The 16,795-nt window shown below is 41.3% G+C and overlaps 1 protein-coding gene across 1 annotated transcript; it reads right to left on the bottom strand.

Annotated features, from left to right (window-relative positions):
- Positions 1 to 5,118: 5,118 nt before the first annotated feature.
- CLPSL2 (colipase like 2) lies at positions 5,119 to 8,732 on the bottom strand. Its single transcript, XM_027876236.1, has 3 exons — positions 8,646 to 8,732; positions 6,388 to 6,510; positions 5,119 to 5,685 (listed from the first exon to the last, which is right to left on the bottom strand). Exons 1-3 carry the CDS (start codon positions 8,730 to 8,732, stop codon positions 5,590 to 5,592), a joined length of 306 nt encoding a protein of 101 aa, XP_027732037.1. The 3' UTR covers positions 5,119 to 5,589.
- Between the last annotated feature and the right edge of the window lie 8,063 nt (positions 8,733 to 16,795).

The raw sequence follows: 16,795 nt of genomic DNA, 5'->3' as shown, positions 1-16,795 counted from the left end.
GTAGGTATCTCAAACTCAACATGTCCAAAAGAGAACTCATTTGATTTTCCCCAAAACTTTCTCATCTTCTAAACTTTCCTATTTCTGTCATAGGTATCACTATCTTCCCAGTGACCAAAGTCTGAAACTTTGACATTATCCTCAACTCAATACTCTCTGTAATCCCATGTATCCAGTAAATTGCCAAATGTTATTGTTTCTATCTCTACATCCTCTCTTCTCACCTGTCCCCACTCTAGTTTAGGCTCTCATTACATCTCTCCTGAGCAATTGCAGTATCCTATGGACTCTCTTCCTCAAGTCTCTCCCGACTTGAATCCCTTCACTACTCAACTGTCAAAGTGATTTTCCTATAGTGTAGCCTCCTTGCTCAATAGATTCCAGTGGTTCCTTTGTTTCTACTACAATCAAATATAAAGTCCATTGTTTGGCATTTGAAGTTCTTTACAACTTGGCCCTTCATATCCTTCCAATCATTTTACCTTCTACTCCTTTCTATGTGCCAATCTGGTCTACTTATTATTCCTTGCAAAGGGCACTGTGTTTCCTGTATTTCTCCCTTTGTACTGGGTGTTCCCCATACTTTCCCTCCTAACCTTTGACCTATTTTCCTTTATGACTCATCTCAGATGCCACCTTGTCCAGGCAACCTTTCTTGGTGTTCCCCCACCCCCCAACCTGCTGTGTGTTTTGATTTATATGTGTTCTTTCCCCTGTTAGAATGTAAGTTTCTTCTTGTTTGTTTGTTTTTTTGTTTTTTAGAATGTAAGTTTCTTGAGGGCAGAGACTGTTTTTCTTTCTTTTTGTAAAGGTGAGGTTGAAATCACCCCATCCCATTTTTGTCTTGATACCTTAACTAGGTGAAAACACATTTGAATATGTCAGTCAGTCATAGGCTTAAGATAAAGCATGAAAAGTTTTTAAAAGACATTGGATGAAAGGGCAACTAGGTGGCAAAGTGGATAGAGCTCTGGCCTTGGAGTCAGAAAGATCTGAGTTCAAATCTGATCTCAGACACATAACACTTACTAGCTGTGTGACCCTGGGCAAGTCACTTAACCCCAATTGCTTCGCCAAAAAGAAAAAAAAAAGACATTGGATGAAATGAAATTATTCCAGACAAGAGATCCATTCTAACAGGCTTAGAGCTTTCATCATACCCTCCACATCCCACATGAAAACATTGAGTTAGCTGGTATCAAGAAGTTCAAGGAAGTGGAGGAGGTTTGAAATATTCTAGCTAAAATCTTGAGAAGGAATTACTTGATGGATGAGGGTAAAGAAGGCACCAGCTCTGGTCTTAGCTCTTCTCTTTCCCACCTTTGGCCAGAAGAAGACCTTGCAAACTGCAAAGAGTCCGGAGGTTTGGGGGTTTCCTACCTTTCCACCAGCATCCTAGTATCCTTCCTTCCCCACCCACTCCCAAACCCAGGGACAGCAGCAGCTGGTGGTGGCAATGTCTTCATCAGGAGCCAAGGCAGACTAGATACAGATTCACCATGTTCGAGGGGAACTTTTGGGTCACCTCACATTTGGGAGAAAAGGACCTTTAACTATTAGAAGTTATGAGTTACTCCTTTGCCACCTGTGTGCTCTAAACTTGAGCCCACATTCTCCTGGACATTTTATTTGTGGGAGAAAGTGTTCTCAGACTTTTGGAGGAATGTTTTGTATCATCTCTTTACTATACCACCTTAATAAATACGCCTTTCTAAAAGCTACTTAAGGTTGACTAATTGATTTTCAACTGATAATCATTTGGGAAGCACACCAAAGAGGGTTCTAGCTCAGATGGCTTTAGAGAATCACCTCCGACTTCTAAGGGATTCCACTAGCACTCAGCGTGGGAGATGTTGCTTTGCTCTGGAACCTAAGACTTGTCTGTGAGAGTGAGAGGTAAGGATTCTCATAGTATATATGGGCTACTTCTGTGTCTCCAGTGCTTAGCACAGTGATTGATTGGCACATAGTACATTTTTACTGATTGATACTTCATAAGTGGTCATCCAGATTCTGCTTGAAGACTTTCAGTGGGGAAGGGGGACCCACTATCTCTTTTTTTCTTTTTTTGGGGTGGTGAGGCAATTGGAGTTAAGTGACTTGCCCAGGGTCACACAAATAGTAAGTATCATGTCTGAGGCTGGATTTGAACTCAGGTCCTCCTGACTCCAAGACCAGAGCTCTATCTACTTCACCACCTAGCTGCCCTGACCCACTACCTCTTGAGGCATCCCATTCCACTTTTGGACATTGTTAATTGTTAGGGAGATTTTCCTGACATCAAGCCTAACCTTGTTTCTATTGCTCCTGGTTTTAACTTCTAGATTCAAAAAGAATAGCACTTCGACATGAAAACACTTCAGATATTGAAATATAGTGTTCACATCCCTCCTGACTCCTCTCTCATGGAGAGATTCTACAGGTGAGGAGAGAGGCAGCTTGCTGCCTTATCTTTCCACCCAGGCTGTCATGTGGCTATGAAAGCACAGCGCCTCATTTCTTCTGTCTCTATTATGTATCTTCTTTCCTAATCTTGGGTAGATGGGTATCACAGACAGAACTGATCAGGTCAAGACCTAGCGAGCTTTGAAAGATCAGAAGAACCACCAGAGGTCCTATCAGTCAATATTTATTAAGCCCCTACCATGTGCTAAGCAGTAAGGATGCAAAAAAACAGGCAAAAGATAGTTCCTTCCCCAAGGAGTTTACAGTCTAACAAAGGAGACAGCAAGCAAAGAAATATTTACAAAGCAAGCTATGTACAGGATAAGTGGGAAATAATTGGTGAGAAGCACTGTAGAAGATGAGATTTTAGCTGGAATTTAAAAGAAGCCAGGAAGTTCAGTAGTTGGAGCAGAGAAGGGAGAGCATTCCAGGCATAGGGAACAATCAGAGAAAATGCAGAGCCAAGAGCCCGGTATAAGAACATTTGAAAGGTAGGAGTGGGCAAGATGATGAAGGGCTGTGAATGATACATAGAGCAACTGTTTGGCCAGCAACTGAAGTTTCATAGGAGAGTCTACTGGGTATCGAGAGCAGCTGGGACAACCCAGCAATGAATTGACTTGACAGATGAAATCTCAGTACTGCAAGCATGGAGGTGACTTGTCCATTGGCTCTGCCACACCCAAAAGTGAATTTGTTTGGAGAAATTTTTAGTAGTCATCACTTTGAATCCTCTTCCTAGAGACTGAAGTGGTAGAGAAAAATGAACTCCTGATTCCAGAGGTTCTGGTAGCCTTGCTACATTTTGTCAATAAATATCTCTTTGTTAAACCTAAGTAATGTTAATTGGCTAATTGATAATGAAGAGATATAGATTGGTTGTCAGTTATGTCAAAGAGATAACTGGACAAATTGATATTTAGGGTTAGGGGAGATGCTAACTGGCAATTGATATTGGGAGGAATACATTGTACTGACGGTATAGAAGATATCTGCAAACTCTCAGGGTTATACTTACCTACACATATACCCTTAGAACCCTCAGGGTGAGAAGTAGCCAAATTTTACAGATCTGACCTACTAGTGCTATCACAAACTGACAGAGTGAACTCAGAACCTACATATGCTACATTAAAAATTCAGCTTGGGACAGCTAGGTGGCGCAGTTGATAGAGCACCAGCCCTGAAGTCAGGAAGACCTGAGTTCAAATCCTGCCTCAGAGCAAACACTTGACACTTACTAGTTGTGTGACGCTGGGCAAGTCACTTAACCCCAATTGCCTAAAATAAAAAAAATATATTTTTTAAAAATTCAGCTCACATTGACATAGCATTTTACCTCAGCATTTTCCTCATACCACCATGAAGTAATGCAAATACTATATCCATTTTACAAATGAGGAAACTGAGGCTCAGAAAAATAGAAGAAACTTTCCCAAAAAGCTACACAGTTGGTAATTGTCAAAACCAGAAGTTGAATCTTCGGAATTCAAGTCTAAGGCATATTCTATGATATACAGATGGAAAATGACCCAATAGCTATTCTCAAGAAGTTTACAGTTAATGGGCATGGAGGCACATGCCTGTAGGTCCTGCTACTCAGGGACTGCCAAGCAGATGCTGGTAGACCATTTGAGTCTGAGAGTTCCAAGCTGCAGTCAAACTAGAGTGGATCAGGTGTTTGCATTGTCTGGCACCAGTATGGGGAGCCCCCTGGGAGCAATGGGTCACCTGGCTGCCTAAGGAGAGGTGAATTGGTCCAAGCTGAAAACAAGTTAAAGTTTCCATACTAATCAGTATTGAGATTGGGCTGGTGATTGGCCACTACACTTCCAGCCCGAGTGAGATAGGGAGATCCAGCCTCAAAAAGACCAAAAAAAGTTTATAGTCTAATATGTCCCAGTAGGCCAGGTAGCATTTGTGCCTAACCTAGCTCACAGACTTCCCAATAGGCTTTCCTGTTCAGGGCTCTTCTCTTAACCAAGGAGAAACTGAACAGAGAATGTTTGGTCTTTGTAATGTTAAGAATAGGTCTCCTGGGGGTGAAATACACAATAGCAGAATCACAGGAATAGTCTGGGTCCAAGTTTGGGGGGTGGCAGGGATCAAAGAAGTCTTCTTAGATGGGGTAACATTCGATCTGGGCTTTCAAGAGTGGATGGGAATTCAAAAGATGGAAGGGTAAAATCTACAGGCATAGGGAATTAAATGAGGAAAAACATGATGCAGAAATTCAGGGCATAGATGGAGATAAGGGTGAACAGGTAGAAAGGTGCCAGATCATGGAGGGCCTTGAACAGTAGGTTAAACTGTCTGAACTTTAGCTCTTAGGGAACCACTGTAGAATTTTGAGCAGAGACATAACCAAATGTGTATTAAAATAAGATGAAACAGTCTTCAGGAAGAACCAGAAAATGATAGCCACAATGTGAAGGAACCATTCCAAACTCATAGTCAAATGTCCACTCCTGACTTCAGAACCCTGATGGGGAAATATACCTCCCACAGAGGGGTGGTGGCCTATAGGAGCACGTTGAGGCATACATTTTCAGACATGGAGAAAGCTTTGTTATGCTTCACTGCATTTTGTTACTATTTTTTTTACTCAGAATTTCTTTTTATTTGAGATATGCTTGTTCTTTTTTTTTATTCCATGATAGTAGTATAGCCACATACAACAAATTTTACAAAAGAGAAAGCTTTTCATAAAAATAACTGCCTTGAACCATATTTTTTTTTTCTTCAATGGTTACTACTGAAACTAGTTAGCCTATTTGTTGTTCAGTTGTTTCGGTTGTGTCCAACTCTTCATGACTCTATTTGGGGTTTTCTCTGGGCTTTCTTCCAAGTTCTCCTAAGTCCCTTCAGAGCTCTCTCTTTGATGCATCTTCCATCCTCCCTGGCCCTGTCCCATCCCCAACAGAGCCCTAATAGCCACTCAGAGGCAAAGATGCGAGTCAGGCCCATGCAAGGTCATCAGGTAGGAGCTTTAATGTGCTAGGAACCTGATTGTAGATGATGGAGGCGGGGCTGCCTGCTGGGAGGGAGGAGGAAGAAGAAGATGGCAGGAAGGTACGGGAGGCAGGGGCCTGCCACATCAGGTTCTGTGCGGACCAGAGGCTCGTGGACACTGAATTCCATTCTCTAAAACATCAGGCACCGGCGGGGACAGAAGTGATCAATAGATCTGCAACTCAGGCCCCAGTGGCAGGGACAAAGGATGGTTGTGTTTGTTGTTGTCTGCAGGAGGGAGACAGGGGGGTTTGGGGTCACATATTGGGCAGCCAGAAATCTGTCTTCTCAGAGGCAGGGCCAGCCACGGCCAAGCCCACACAACCTGCTGGAGTGATTGCTACTCTTCTCTTTTCCTCCACTGTCTTTTCTGAGGTGAAAGCATTACAAAGAAGAGTTCTTTGAGCTTCCGTCTCACTTCAGACAACAAAGATCTGCCCTGATAGATCAGTGCAGAGTGTTGGCACCCCGACCTCATAAGCAGAACCGTCTCTGGCTTTTTCCTAGGGGTGGGTGTTCTAAAGATGCTGCTGCAAGGAGTGAAGGAGTGGGAGGCAGAAAATCACATGGTATGCCCACCCAACCTTTTACACAGCCCACTTCCTATTACCAGGAACATTAAGGGCAGCCTTGAAAGGCAAAGGAAGGTCCCAAAGAGTAGTCTGGAAAAAAACAGTCCTGTCTGTCCTGCTTTGCTTTGGTGACTGAGGAAGATGCAGAGTTTATGGGCTGATGGTGCATGTGGATATATATGTGTGTGTCTGCATATAATTCCTTTGTTTATTTGCTTATTTTTAGCACCAGGGGGTAGGAGAGAAAGTCACCTTCTTTTCCCAATTAGCAGTGATCCTGCCCAGCAGGGGAGACCCAGTTCTATCCCCCAGAGATAGACAGGCCTCATGAATTGGGACATTTTACCTGGTAACCCACCTGTGGTAAACATAGCATCTCTATTTTTCCTTTGGGAGCACAAAAGTTCATACTCCAGTACAAGCTTATGAGACAGCACTTGCTTCTGCAATCTGAGTGCTGGTAACATTCCTCTCCGTCAGCCTGTAATGACATAGGGATTATATTTCTCCTTACCCTCCAGAGCCAGGGGCTCCGCTGGAGTCTGGGAGGAGGAACAGGGGTCAAGGGAGCTGCCTACCACAACGGGCTTATGGTTTTCTCCTACCTTTATATGCATGGTTTCCATGTGTGGCTATTTCTATCCAGTCCCTCCTCCTGCTCTCTCCACCTTTCTCTTCCCCTGTCCCCTTCGTGAGCCCCAGCCCCAACTCTATTCTCTTCAACACCCCTGAGCTGCTGGAAAACAGAAAACAGATCTACCATGGAATACCCTTGTCAGGGATGACTATCAACAAAATCCTACCAACAGACTGACGTGAGGGTGGGGAAAGAGAGGAAAGATGGGGGAGAAATGATGATGGAGAAGAAATGCATAGACACACTTTTTGAAAGGGAACTGGATATTAGGCGAAGGTAATAAAAGGATTATAATAATTATAATTATAAACAATTATTATTATAAACTATTTATGTATTTGGGTCATTAAGTGGTGAAGTGGATAGAGTATCAGGCTGAAGTCAAGAAGACTCATCTTCGTGAGTTCAAATCTGGCCTCATACAATTACTAGCTGTGTGACCCTGGGCAAGTCATTTCACCCAGTTTGCCTCAGTTCAAAATAAGCTAGAGAAGGAACTGGCAAACTACTCCAGTATCTTTGCCAAGAAAACTCCAAATCAGACATGACTTGAAATGAGTGAACAACAAAATTTTGTGTATTGCTTTGGGGTTTATACAGCATTTTCGTGACAATAACCCTATGTGGTAGGTAGTCTGACCATTTTTATCCCCATTTTACAGATAAGGCAAATAAGACTGAGAAAAGTTAAGTGATTTGCCCAAAGTCACACAGCTAATAAGTTTCCAAAGCAGGATTCAAACTCACTATCCTTACTCCACATCTAGAGTTTTTCCCACCATATCCTGGGACGCCCTTGACCTTGGACCTAGAAACTTAAGGCTAAAGACCAGAGTTGGAGAAAGTGGCCACTGAATTACAACAGTCACTTATCTGGGTCGCTTATCTGGGACAGGCTGGATTCCTCACTTCTCCTCCTGTGCTTTGGTTGCAACATCCTTTGAAAAACTTGTTCTGAATTTGAACATGTAAAATAATGAAAAGCAAGCCCTGAGGGACATTGTCCTCTCCCCAGCCCTAGTTCCATTTTTCTCCACCTGAATAGCATGGTTGTAGCAGGAAGAGCAGCAGGGTTCTGTTCTGGCCACACCACTGCCTACCTGCACAGATCCTTCCTCAATAAAATGAAGACTTTGGACTAGGTAGGCATTCTTTTTTTTTTTTTTTTTGGTGAGGCAATTGGGATTAAGTGACTTGCCCAGAGTCACACAGTTGGTGAGTGTTATGTGTCTGAGGCCGAATTTGAACTCAGGTCGGTCCTCCTGACTCCAGGGTCGGTTCTCTATCCACTGCACCACCTAGCTGCCCCAAAAAATCACAGTCAATTCTTTTACTGTTTGTACTGATTTTTTTTTTTTAGGCAATTGGGGTTAAGTGACTTGCCCAGGGTCACACAGCTAGTAAGCGTTATGTGTCTGAGGCCAGATTTAAACTCAGGTCCTCCTGACTCCAGGGCCGGTACTCTATCCATTGTGCTACCTAGCTGCCCCTAGGCCAAGCATTCTTAATCTGAGGTCCAATGAACTTGGAGGGAAATGACATCTCTATTTTCACTAACCTCTAATTGAAATTTATGACTCTTTTTTCCTTGAAAGGGGGCCATAGGCCTCCCCAACCTACCAAAGAAACCCATGGCACAGAAAAAAGTAAAGACCCCTGGACTCCAAGGTGTCTAAGGCCTCTTTAGTGCTCCCCCATTCATTTGTGAGTTCCTTGAGGGCAGGAACTGTCTTCCTTCTTTTTGTATCCCCAGCATTTACCACAGTGCGTGGCACATAGTAGGCTCTTAATAATGTTTATCAACAGACTGACTATTTCTGAACCAGTCCTTTTATAGAGTGAATCCTAAATGTTTTATGCGTGGCTGACCTAGTACAGCACACACACACCACTACGCAGTTAACGGATAACTGTTCTCAGCCCAACTCTCAACTGAGGCCCCCAGAATTTTTTTATATGAGACACGGAAACAACCTCACCTTCCGTTTCAAATTTGTTTTCTGAAGGCTGGAAGACACCTGGCCCAAGACTAGGGCAAACCCCAGCAAGACAAGGACTTTCTCCATGGGAATCAGAGTAGCACTGAATCAGGACGGGGCTGGCTGCTGGCAGTTGAAACTTCCCCGTCCTCCTTCACTGTGGGATGGAAGTCTTTGTCCCTCCTTCAAGGCATCCTAGATGACCTCAGGGATCACAGAGATCTTTCCTTCCTCTTAACTATGTGAGCACTTTCTGTCTGTACCATTCAACTGATATTCGTGTACACCCTGGCTTGGGTGCTTAATTATCCTTCATGAACCCACATCTCCTCTCCCCAACTAGACTGGGTGAACAGTGCTGAGCACTCAGTAAATCCTAACTAGTTGATTGTGTAGGGAGACTGAGGTTTTCATTTACTAAAACAGCACTAAAGCCCTCAGGCATATATGTGGTCCAGTAGGTAGAGTGCTTAGAAGTCAGGAAGACCTGAATTCAAATGTGACCTCAGATTAGCTGAATGACTGCAGACAATTCTCTTTAGTTTACTCAGCTGTGAAGTGGGTATAATAACACCCTTCACTCATGATGGAAAACTGGATATGTTCAGGGAAAGCACTAGGGAGTCTGAATGCAGCTCAGAGCATGCTATTTTCACTTTTTCTGGTTTTTGTTTTTGAGGTTTCCCCCTTTTGTTCTGTTTCTTCTTTCACAACATGACTCATGGTATGGAAATACATTTAACATGGTTACACATGCATAACCTATATCAGATTGCTTGCTGTCTTGGGGAGAGGGAAGGGAAGGGAGGGAGGGAGAAAAATTTGGAGCTCAAAATCTTATAAAAAATGAATGTTGAAAACTCTTTACATGTAATTGGAAAAAATGGAATATTATTTACAAAAAATAATAATAATAGCACCTTCCTCCCAAGGCTATTATGAGGATGAGATAATATTTGAATAATATCAGATAATATCAGATAATATCAAATGAGATAATATTTGAAAAATCCTTACTTAGCACAGTGTCTGACACACAGTAGACACTTAATATAAATGTTTGTTCCCTTCCCTTCTCTAATTGATAAGTATAATAAAGCTTCCATTGGGAAAAGCTCCCAGAAGACCCAGCCCTTGCCCCTAATCATCTCCTGACTGTGGCAGGCGCCCCTTAAAGGCTGAGCTCTGTGCTGTGGGTCAATAATCAGTAAGAGTCCCATCCCTAACCTACTTTTCAGTTTTAATGGATGAGATCCTCATAGCATGAGCTGCCATGGATGGATTGTGATCTACCTCGAACATTTCATTACATCAACTCTCCCAAACCCACTCTCTTCCTTACTGCCCTCTTGCTTTCAGCTGCACCACCATTCTTCCACTCATGCAAGCAATCAACCTGTGTCATTCTCAACTCTTCATCTTCACTCATTCTAATATCCAGATAGGTGCCAAATTGTCATTTCTGCCTCCACACCATGTCTCCCATAGTCCCCTTCTCTTCACCATCCTACTTCAGGTCCTCACACCTCTTGCTTGGACTATGGCAATAGCCTCCTAATTGGTCTCTCCCTACTCTGATCCACCCTCCACACAACTGTCAGATTGATTTTCCTAAAGTGAATTTCTGACCCATGTCACCCCATTACTCAATATACTCCAGAGTCTCCCTAACAACTCTAGGATCAAATATAAATGACTTTGATTGGCATTTAAAACCCTTCACAATCTGGCCCCAACCTGCCTTTCTAGCCTTGTTATACTTTACCCCTCGTGCTGCACTTTACAATTCAGCCAAACTGGCTCCCTTGCTGTTCCCCACATTTATACAAAAACACAATTAATCAAACATGAATAGGAAATTAAGGTATGATGCCATCAATTAAGTAGTACTACATAAAGAAGAAGGAATGGACTTATATTGAAAACTTTCTGCTGAGTTGAAATAAAAGATACTTAATTCACTTTCCCTTCTTTTTTCCTTTTGGTAGTGAATGAATATGACACCTGCTGAAAAGCTGGTATGTTTACTGCCTGTTGCTGAGACCTATTATTTGATGGCCATGTTGCGTGTGGCAGGTAGGTGGTACAGTGGATAGAGTGCCAAACCTGAAGTCAGGAAGACTCATCTTCCTGAATTCAAAAATGGCCTCAGATACTTACCATGGGCAAGTTAACCCTATTTGCCTCAGTATCCTCATCTGTAAAATGAGCTGGAGAAGGAAATGGCAAACCACTCCAGTATCTTTGCCCAGAAAACCCAAATGAACAAGTTCTGGCATATGAATATAATGGAATACTATTGTGCTATCATGATTTCAGAAAAACCTGGAAAGATTTACATGAACTGGTACAGAGTGAAATGAGCAGAACAAGGAAAACATTGTACACAGTAATAACAATATTGTAGGATGATCAGCTGTGAATGACAGCTATTCTCAGCAATACAATGATCCAAGACAATTCCAAAGGACTCATGATGAAAAATCCTATCTACATCCAGAGAATGAACTGATGGAGTCAGAATGCAGATAAAAGCATACTATTTTTCCAGTTTTTTGCGTGTTTTTTCTTTTTCTATGTGTCTTCTTTCACAACACCACTAACATGGAAATATGTTTTACATGATTGCACATATATGACCTATAACAAATTCCTTACTATCTTATGGAGGTAGGAGCATAAAAAGGGAGGGAGAAAATTTAGAACTCAAAATTTTATAAAAAGGAATGTTAAAAATTGTCTTTATGTGTAATTGGAAAAAATTAAATACTATTTAAAAGGGAAAAAAAAGAAAACTCCAAATGGCATCACAAAGAGTCAGACATGACTGAAACACTAAACCAAATGTTGTGTATATTTCAATTTTAAAACTATTCAAAAAAATTCACTTGCTTGGCTAGCTATATTCAATCAATCAATTATTAAATTTTTTATTAAGCCCCTGCTATGTTTCTAGGCACTGTGCTAGGTGCTGGGGTTATAAATACAAAGAATGGAACAGCTCCTACTCACAAGGGCGGTCTGTTTTAATGTGGGGACAGAGCAAGTATATATAGAAATGTAACTAGGTACTGTGACTGGTCAATGGGCCCAGTCCTTACGAGAATGTGCAGTGTACTTGCATGATACAATCTTGTGTCAACTTCAGAGCATGTACAGGTCCTGTTTCTGGTCTCCTTAAATCAAGGTAAAGATGGACCTTTTGGGTTGATAAAAGATTCCTATGGGGGCAACTCACTCTCTTTCCTCCTTGGGTTCAATCAAAGAAAGACATGCACATGGCAAGACCTGTATGAAGTAATGCAAAGTGAAGTGAGAAGAACTGGGAAATCATTGTGCTTGGTAACAGCAATGTTTATATTTTCTTTTTGTATCACCTAAACTTGCAAGTTTAGGTGATACAAAAAGAAAATATATTAATAACAAATAATTTTATAAAAAACAAATATGTTTTTAAAAAACAGTCATTAAACATTTGACCATTGTTTCTTGCAGTATCCAAAGATAAAAATAAGCAAACAGGTCATCATGAAGTTGACCTCAGTTTATTTGCAAGCTTTTCCCTTTTTTTTTTTTTTGGCTAGGCAATGGGGTTAAGTGACTTGCCCAGGGTCACACAGCTAGTAAGTGTTATGTGTCTGAGGCCGGATTTGAACTCAGGTCCTCCTGAATCCAGGGCTGGTGCTCTATCTACTGTGCCACCTAGCTGCCCTTTCCCTTTTTTTAAACACTGGGCCTTACTCAGGCTAGAAATGTAGGGGCTACTCATGGGCCTAATCCCACTATTAATCCACATGGGAGTTTTAACCTGCTCCATCTCTGACCTGTACTGGATTGATCTTCCTTATGAAACCTACTGGCGTCCCACTCCCAGGCTCACCATATTGATGCTGAATTTAATGCAGACACCTGATTGGCTTAACCCACTGCAGCTCAGAACTCCTGAGCTCAAGAGATCTGCCAGCCTCAACCTCCTTGATACCTGAGGTTACTGGTATTTGCCACCAAGCTTTTGCAAAGGATGAAGAGAAATTCTGTAAAGAACTTGACAAAGAAGAAGTCTGGTACAATGGAAAGTGTACTGGTTTGGGGGTCAGAGAACCTAGGTCTAAATATTGGCCCTGCTACCTACCACCTGTGTGATTGGCAAAAAATAACAGCCTCCCTAGAACATTGCTTCCTCACCCATAAAAAGAGGAAGATTAGAATAGATGTCCTCTGAGGTTTCCTCTACTTTAAATCTGTGATTCTATGAAGATGCTCTGCGCTAAATCAACATACAGCTTCATGTTCAATGAGCTCAAAGGCACTCCTAGACATGATCCAGTCATGGGAAACGTAAGCTCCCAAGGCTAGGAACAGTTTCATTTTTTCCTTTATATTTCCCAATATCTAGCACAGTGCCTAGCATGTAAGTTACCTAATAAGTGTCTGTTGAATTAAATTGGCACTTAGTGAATGTCAAATGAAAGAATGAGTGGAGACATGAGCTCTGGAAAAGAGAGGTGTCTCAAATACACGTCAGCCTCCTAGAACTAGACTCAGCAGCTAAGGACTCCAAGGTGAAAGGAAGCTTTGAAAGACATAGGCAGGGGAAGGAATTGAGTGCCATACAACTTGTACCAAAAGAATTGCCTTTGTCTTCCTTGTCCTGTGTTCCCTATCCTATCATTCATCTTCCTTATCCTGTCCCTAATCTCCAACCCCCACAAGAAACCCTAAAAATACACCATCTTCCTACAGGCTGTAATATTTTCTGTCTATATAAGCCTTGGTCTTTTCCTATATCAGCGCCCTTTGTTTAGCTCCTTGCTAACCTCAGGCCTGTGAAGCTTTGATGAAATAAAGGTCTATATTGGTAGACCAATATAGACATATGTAGACCAATATCTTACACCATTTACCAAGATAAGGTCAAAATGGATACATGACCCAGATATAAGGAGCAATATTACATGAAAATTAGAAGAACATAGAACATGTTACTTATCAGACTTATGGAGAAGTGAACAATTTATGAATAAAGAATAGATAGAGAGCAAAGTTAGGTGCAAAATGGATAATTTCAGTCACATTAACTTAAAAAGGTTTTGTACAAATAAAACAGAGGTCTAAGTAAATTCTTTCACACCTGAACCAGTTCTCCCAACTCTAAACCTCAACAAGTCATGTTTTAAAGAAGAATTAGAATGAATGGGAGGAACCATGAGAAAGAAAAACAAAACAAAAAAAAGGAGAGCAAATAGTATGCTTTGATCTGCCTTCAGACTCCGTGGTTCTTTCTCTGGATGGGGACAGCATTTTCCATCATGAGTCTTTTGGAGTTGCCTTAGATCCTTGCATTGCTGAGAAGAGCCAAGGCTATCAAAGTTAGTCATTGAACAATGTGGCTGTTACTGTGTACAACGTTCTCCTGGTTCTGCTCATTTCACTCAGCATCAGTCCATGTAAGTCTTTCCAGGTTTTTCTGACTTCAGCCTGCTCATGATTTCTTATAGCACAACAGTATTCCAATACATTCATATACCATAACTTGTTCAGCCATTCCCCAATTGATGGGCATCCCCTCAATTTCCAGTTCTTTGCCACCACAAAAAGAGCTGCTATAAATATTTTTGTACATGTGGGTCCTTTTCTCATTTGTATGATCTCTTTGGGATATAGCCCTAAAAGTCCTGTTGCTGAGTCAAAGGGTATGCACATTTTTATAGCCCTTTGGGCATAGTTCCAAATTGCTCTCTAGAATAGTTGGACCAGTTCGCAACTCCACCAACAATACATTAGTGTTCCAATTTTCCCACATCTTCTCCAGCATTTATAATTTTCCTGTTTGGTCATGTTAGCTAATCTGATAGGTGTGATGTAGTACCTCAGAGTTGTTTTGATTTGCATTTCTCTAATCAATAGTGATTTAGAGCATTTTTTCACATGACTATAGATAGCTTTGATTTCTTCATCTGAAAACTGTCTGTTCATATCCTTTGACCATTTATCAATTGGGGAATGACCTGTATTCTTATAAATTTGACTCGGTTCTCTATATATTTTAAAAATGAGGTCTTTATCAGAGACACTGGTTATAAAAATTCTTTCCCATTTTTCTGCTTCCCTCCTAATCTTGGTTGCATTGGCTTTGTGTGTGCAAAAACTTTTCAATTTAATGTAATCAAAATTATCCATTTTACATTTTATAATGCTCTCTATCTCTTGTTTGGTCATAAGTTCTTCCATTGTCCATCAATCTGACAGGTAAACTATTCCTTGCTTTCCAGTTTGCTTATAGTATCAGCCTTTATATCTAAATCATGGACCCATTTTGACTTTATTTTGGTATACAGTGTAAGATGTTGGTCTATGCCCAGTTTCTGCCATCCAGTTTTCCCTGAAGTTTTTGTCCAATAGTGAGTTCTTATCCCAGAAGTTGGGATCTTTGGGTTAATCAAACAGTAGATTACTATAGTTATTGACTACTGTGTCTTGTGTACCTAACCCATTCCATTGATCCACCACTCTATTTCTTAGCCAGTACCAACTAGTTTTGATAATTGCTGCTTTTTAATATAATTTAACATCTGGTACGGCTAGGTCACTTTCCCTAGCATTTCTTTTTATTAATTCCCTTAATATTCTGGAACTTTTGTTTTTCCAGATGAATTTTATTTTTTCTAGATCTATAAAATAATTTTTGGTAGTTTGATTGGTATGGCACTGAATAAGTAAATTAATTTAGGGAGAATTGTCATTTTTATTGTATTAGTTCTGCCTATCCATGAGCAACTGATGTTTTTCCAACTATTTAGATCTGCTGAGTCCATATTTGAACCCAGGTCTTCCTGAGTCCTGGGTCCCAGGTTCTATCTGCTGCACCACCTAGTTGCTACAACCTTCCAAGGCTGAAGATATTGACAGGACCCTATCAAGGAGATAGGCTCAGTCATCTATACAATGTGGGTGCTGGGTCAGATGGCCTCTAGGGGGACTTTCAGCTCTAAATCTATTATCCTATGGTGCTATGATCTCAGTAAGATGTTAACGGATATGACCATACCTTCCGTGTTTGTTCAGTCATTTCAGTTGTGGCTGCCTCTTTGTGGGCTTTTCTCGGCAAAGATACTGGAGTGATTTGCCATATCCTTCTCCAGCTCATTTTACAGATGAGGAAACTAAGGCCAACAGGGTGACATGATTTGCTCAGGGTCACCTAGCTAGTAAGTATCTGAGACATGATTTGAACTCAGGTCTTCCTGGCACCAGGCCCAGCACTCTATCCCACTGTGCCACCTACCTTCCCTAGGGAGATGCAATCAGAGTTCCAAACAAAGTTTAATCCTTTAGCTTCTTCAAGTCTACCAGATTCTCCTGCCCACAGTTTCTACCTGAGAGCACCTAGCTGCCTTTACTTAGCTCCAGTTACCGTGCTTCAATGAACCATGTCCAAGGATACTGAAATAAACAACTGGCGCCTGTAATGCCTGAGGCGCTATCAGTGATCTTTTTTTAAATAATGCAGAATAGAAGGTGTGGTAGGCTTAAAGGAGGCAAGTGTTCTGATTTTTCTTCTTTTTTTGGTGAGGCGATTGGGGTTAAGTGACTTACCCAGAGTCACACGGCTAGTAAGTGTCAAGTGTCTGAGGCCAGATTTGAACTCAGGTCCTCCTGACTCCAAAGCTGGAGCTCTATCCACTGTGCCACCTAGCTGCCCCTAGTGTTCTGATTTTTTAAAAAGAGGAAAGGATGGAATCTCCAAACTAGAAGCCAGTGAATTTGATTTGCCATCTAATTCTGACAAAATCTAGAATATTATTAAAGGAATAGTTTGTGACCATTAAGAAAGGGAATTGCTTATCACAAAGGCCATCACTCATACAATCAAAGTACCTAGAATGACATGAATTCATTAAAAATAGAACAGGTAAGGTCTATTCTTTTCTTTTGTAAGGAGGGCAGAAATTTCATTTTGGCAGTAAAATAGGATAAGAGTTGTCAACTAAGCCCAGACACTTCTGGTGCTGCTTCCAAAGTGAGATTTTCATGGATCAAAACTGGGATGACAGGAGTGAGAAAACAACTTTCTAACCCCAAGTGATACTGTGGATTAGGGTCAGAGATTAGTAAGAAAAAGTGAAACAAAGTCATTTTAAAAGACAAGC

Source organism: Vombatus ursinus, unplaced genomic scaffold (genome assembly GCF_900497805.2).
Source record: "Vombatus ursinus unplaced genomic scaffold, bare-nosed wombat genome assembly UNPS02014811.1, whole genome shotgun sequence".
Lineage (NCBI taxonomy): Eukaryota > Metazoa > Chordata > Mammalia > Diprotodontia > Vombatidae > Vombatus > Vombatus ursinus.
The sequence above is the reverse complement of the archived record's forward strand: the minus strand, read 5'-3'. Positions and strand labels throughout refer to the sequence as shown.

What these genes read in the sequence shown, in the direction of transcription:
- CLPSL2 (XM_027876236.1), bottom strand. Translation starts at nt 8,732, where the DNA reads ATGGAGAAAGTCCTTGTCTTGCTGGGGTTTGCCCTAGTCTTGGGCCAG. An exon ending in AAACAAATTTGAAACGGAAG is followed by an intron (nt 6,511 to 8,645) that starts GTGAGGTTGTTT and finishes ATGTCATTACAG; the next exon opens with GCTGACGGAGAGGAATGTTA. An exon ending in AGATGCTATGTTTACCACAG is followed by an intron (nt 5,686 to 6,387) that starts GTGGGTTACCAG and finishes TCCCTCCTGCAG; the next exon opens with ACAACAACAAACACAACCAT.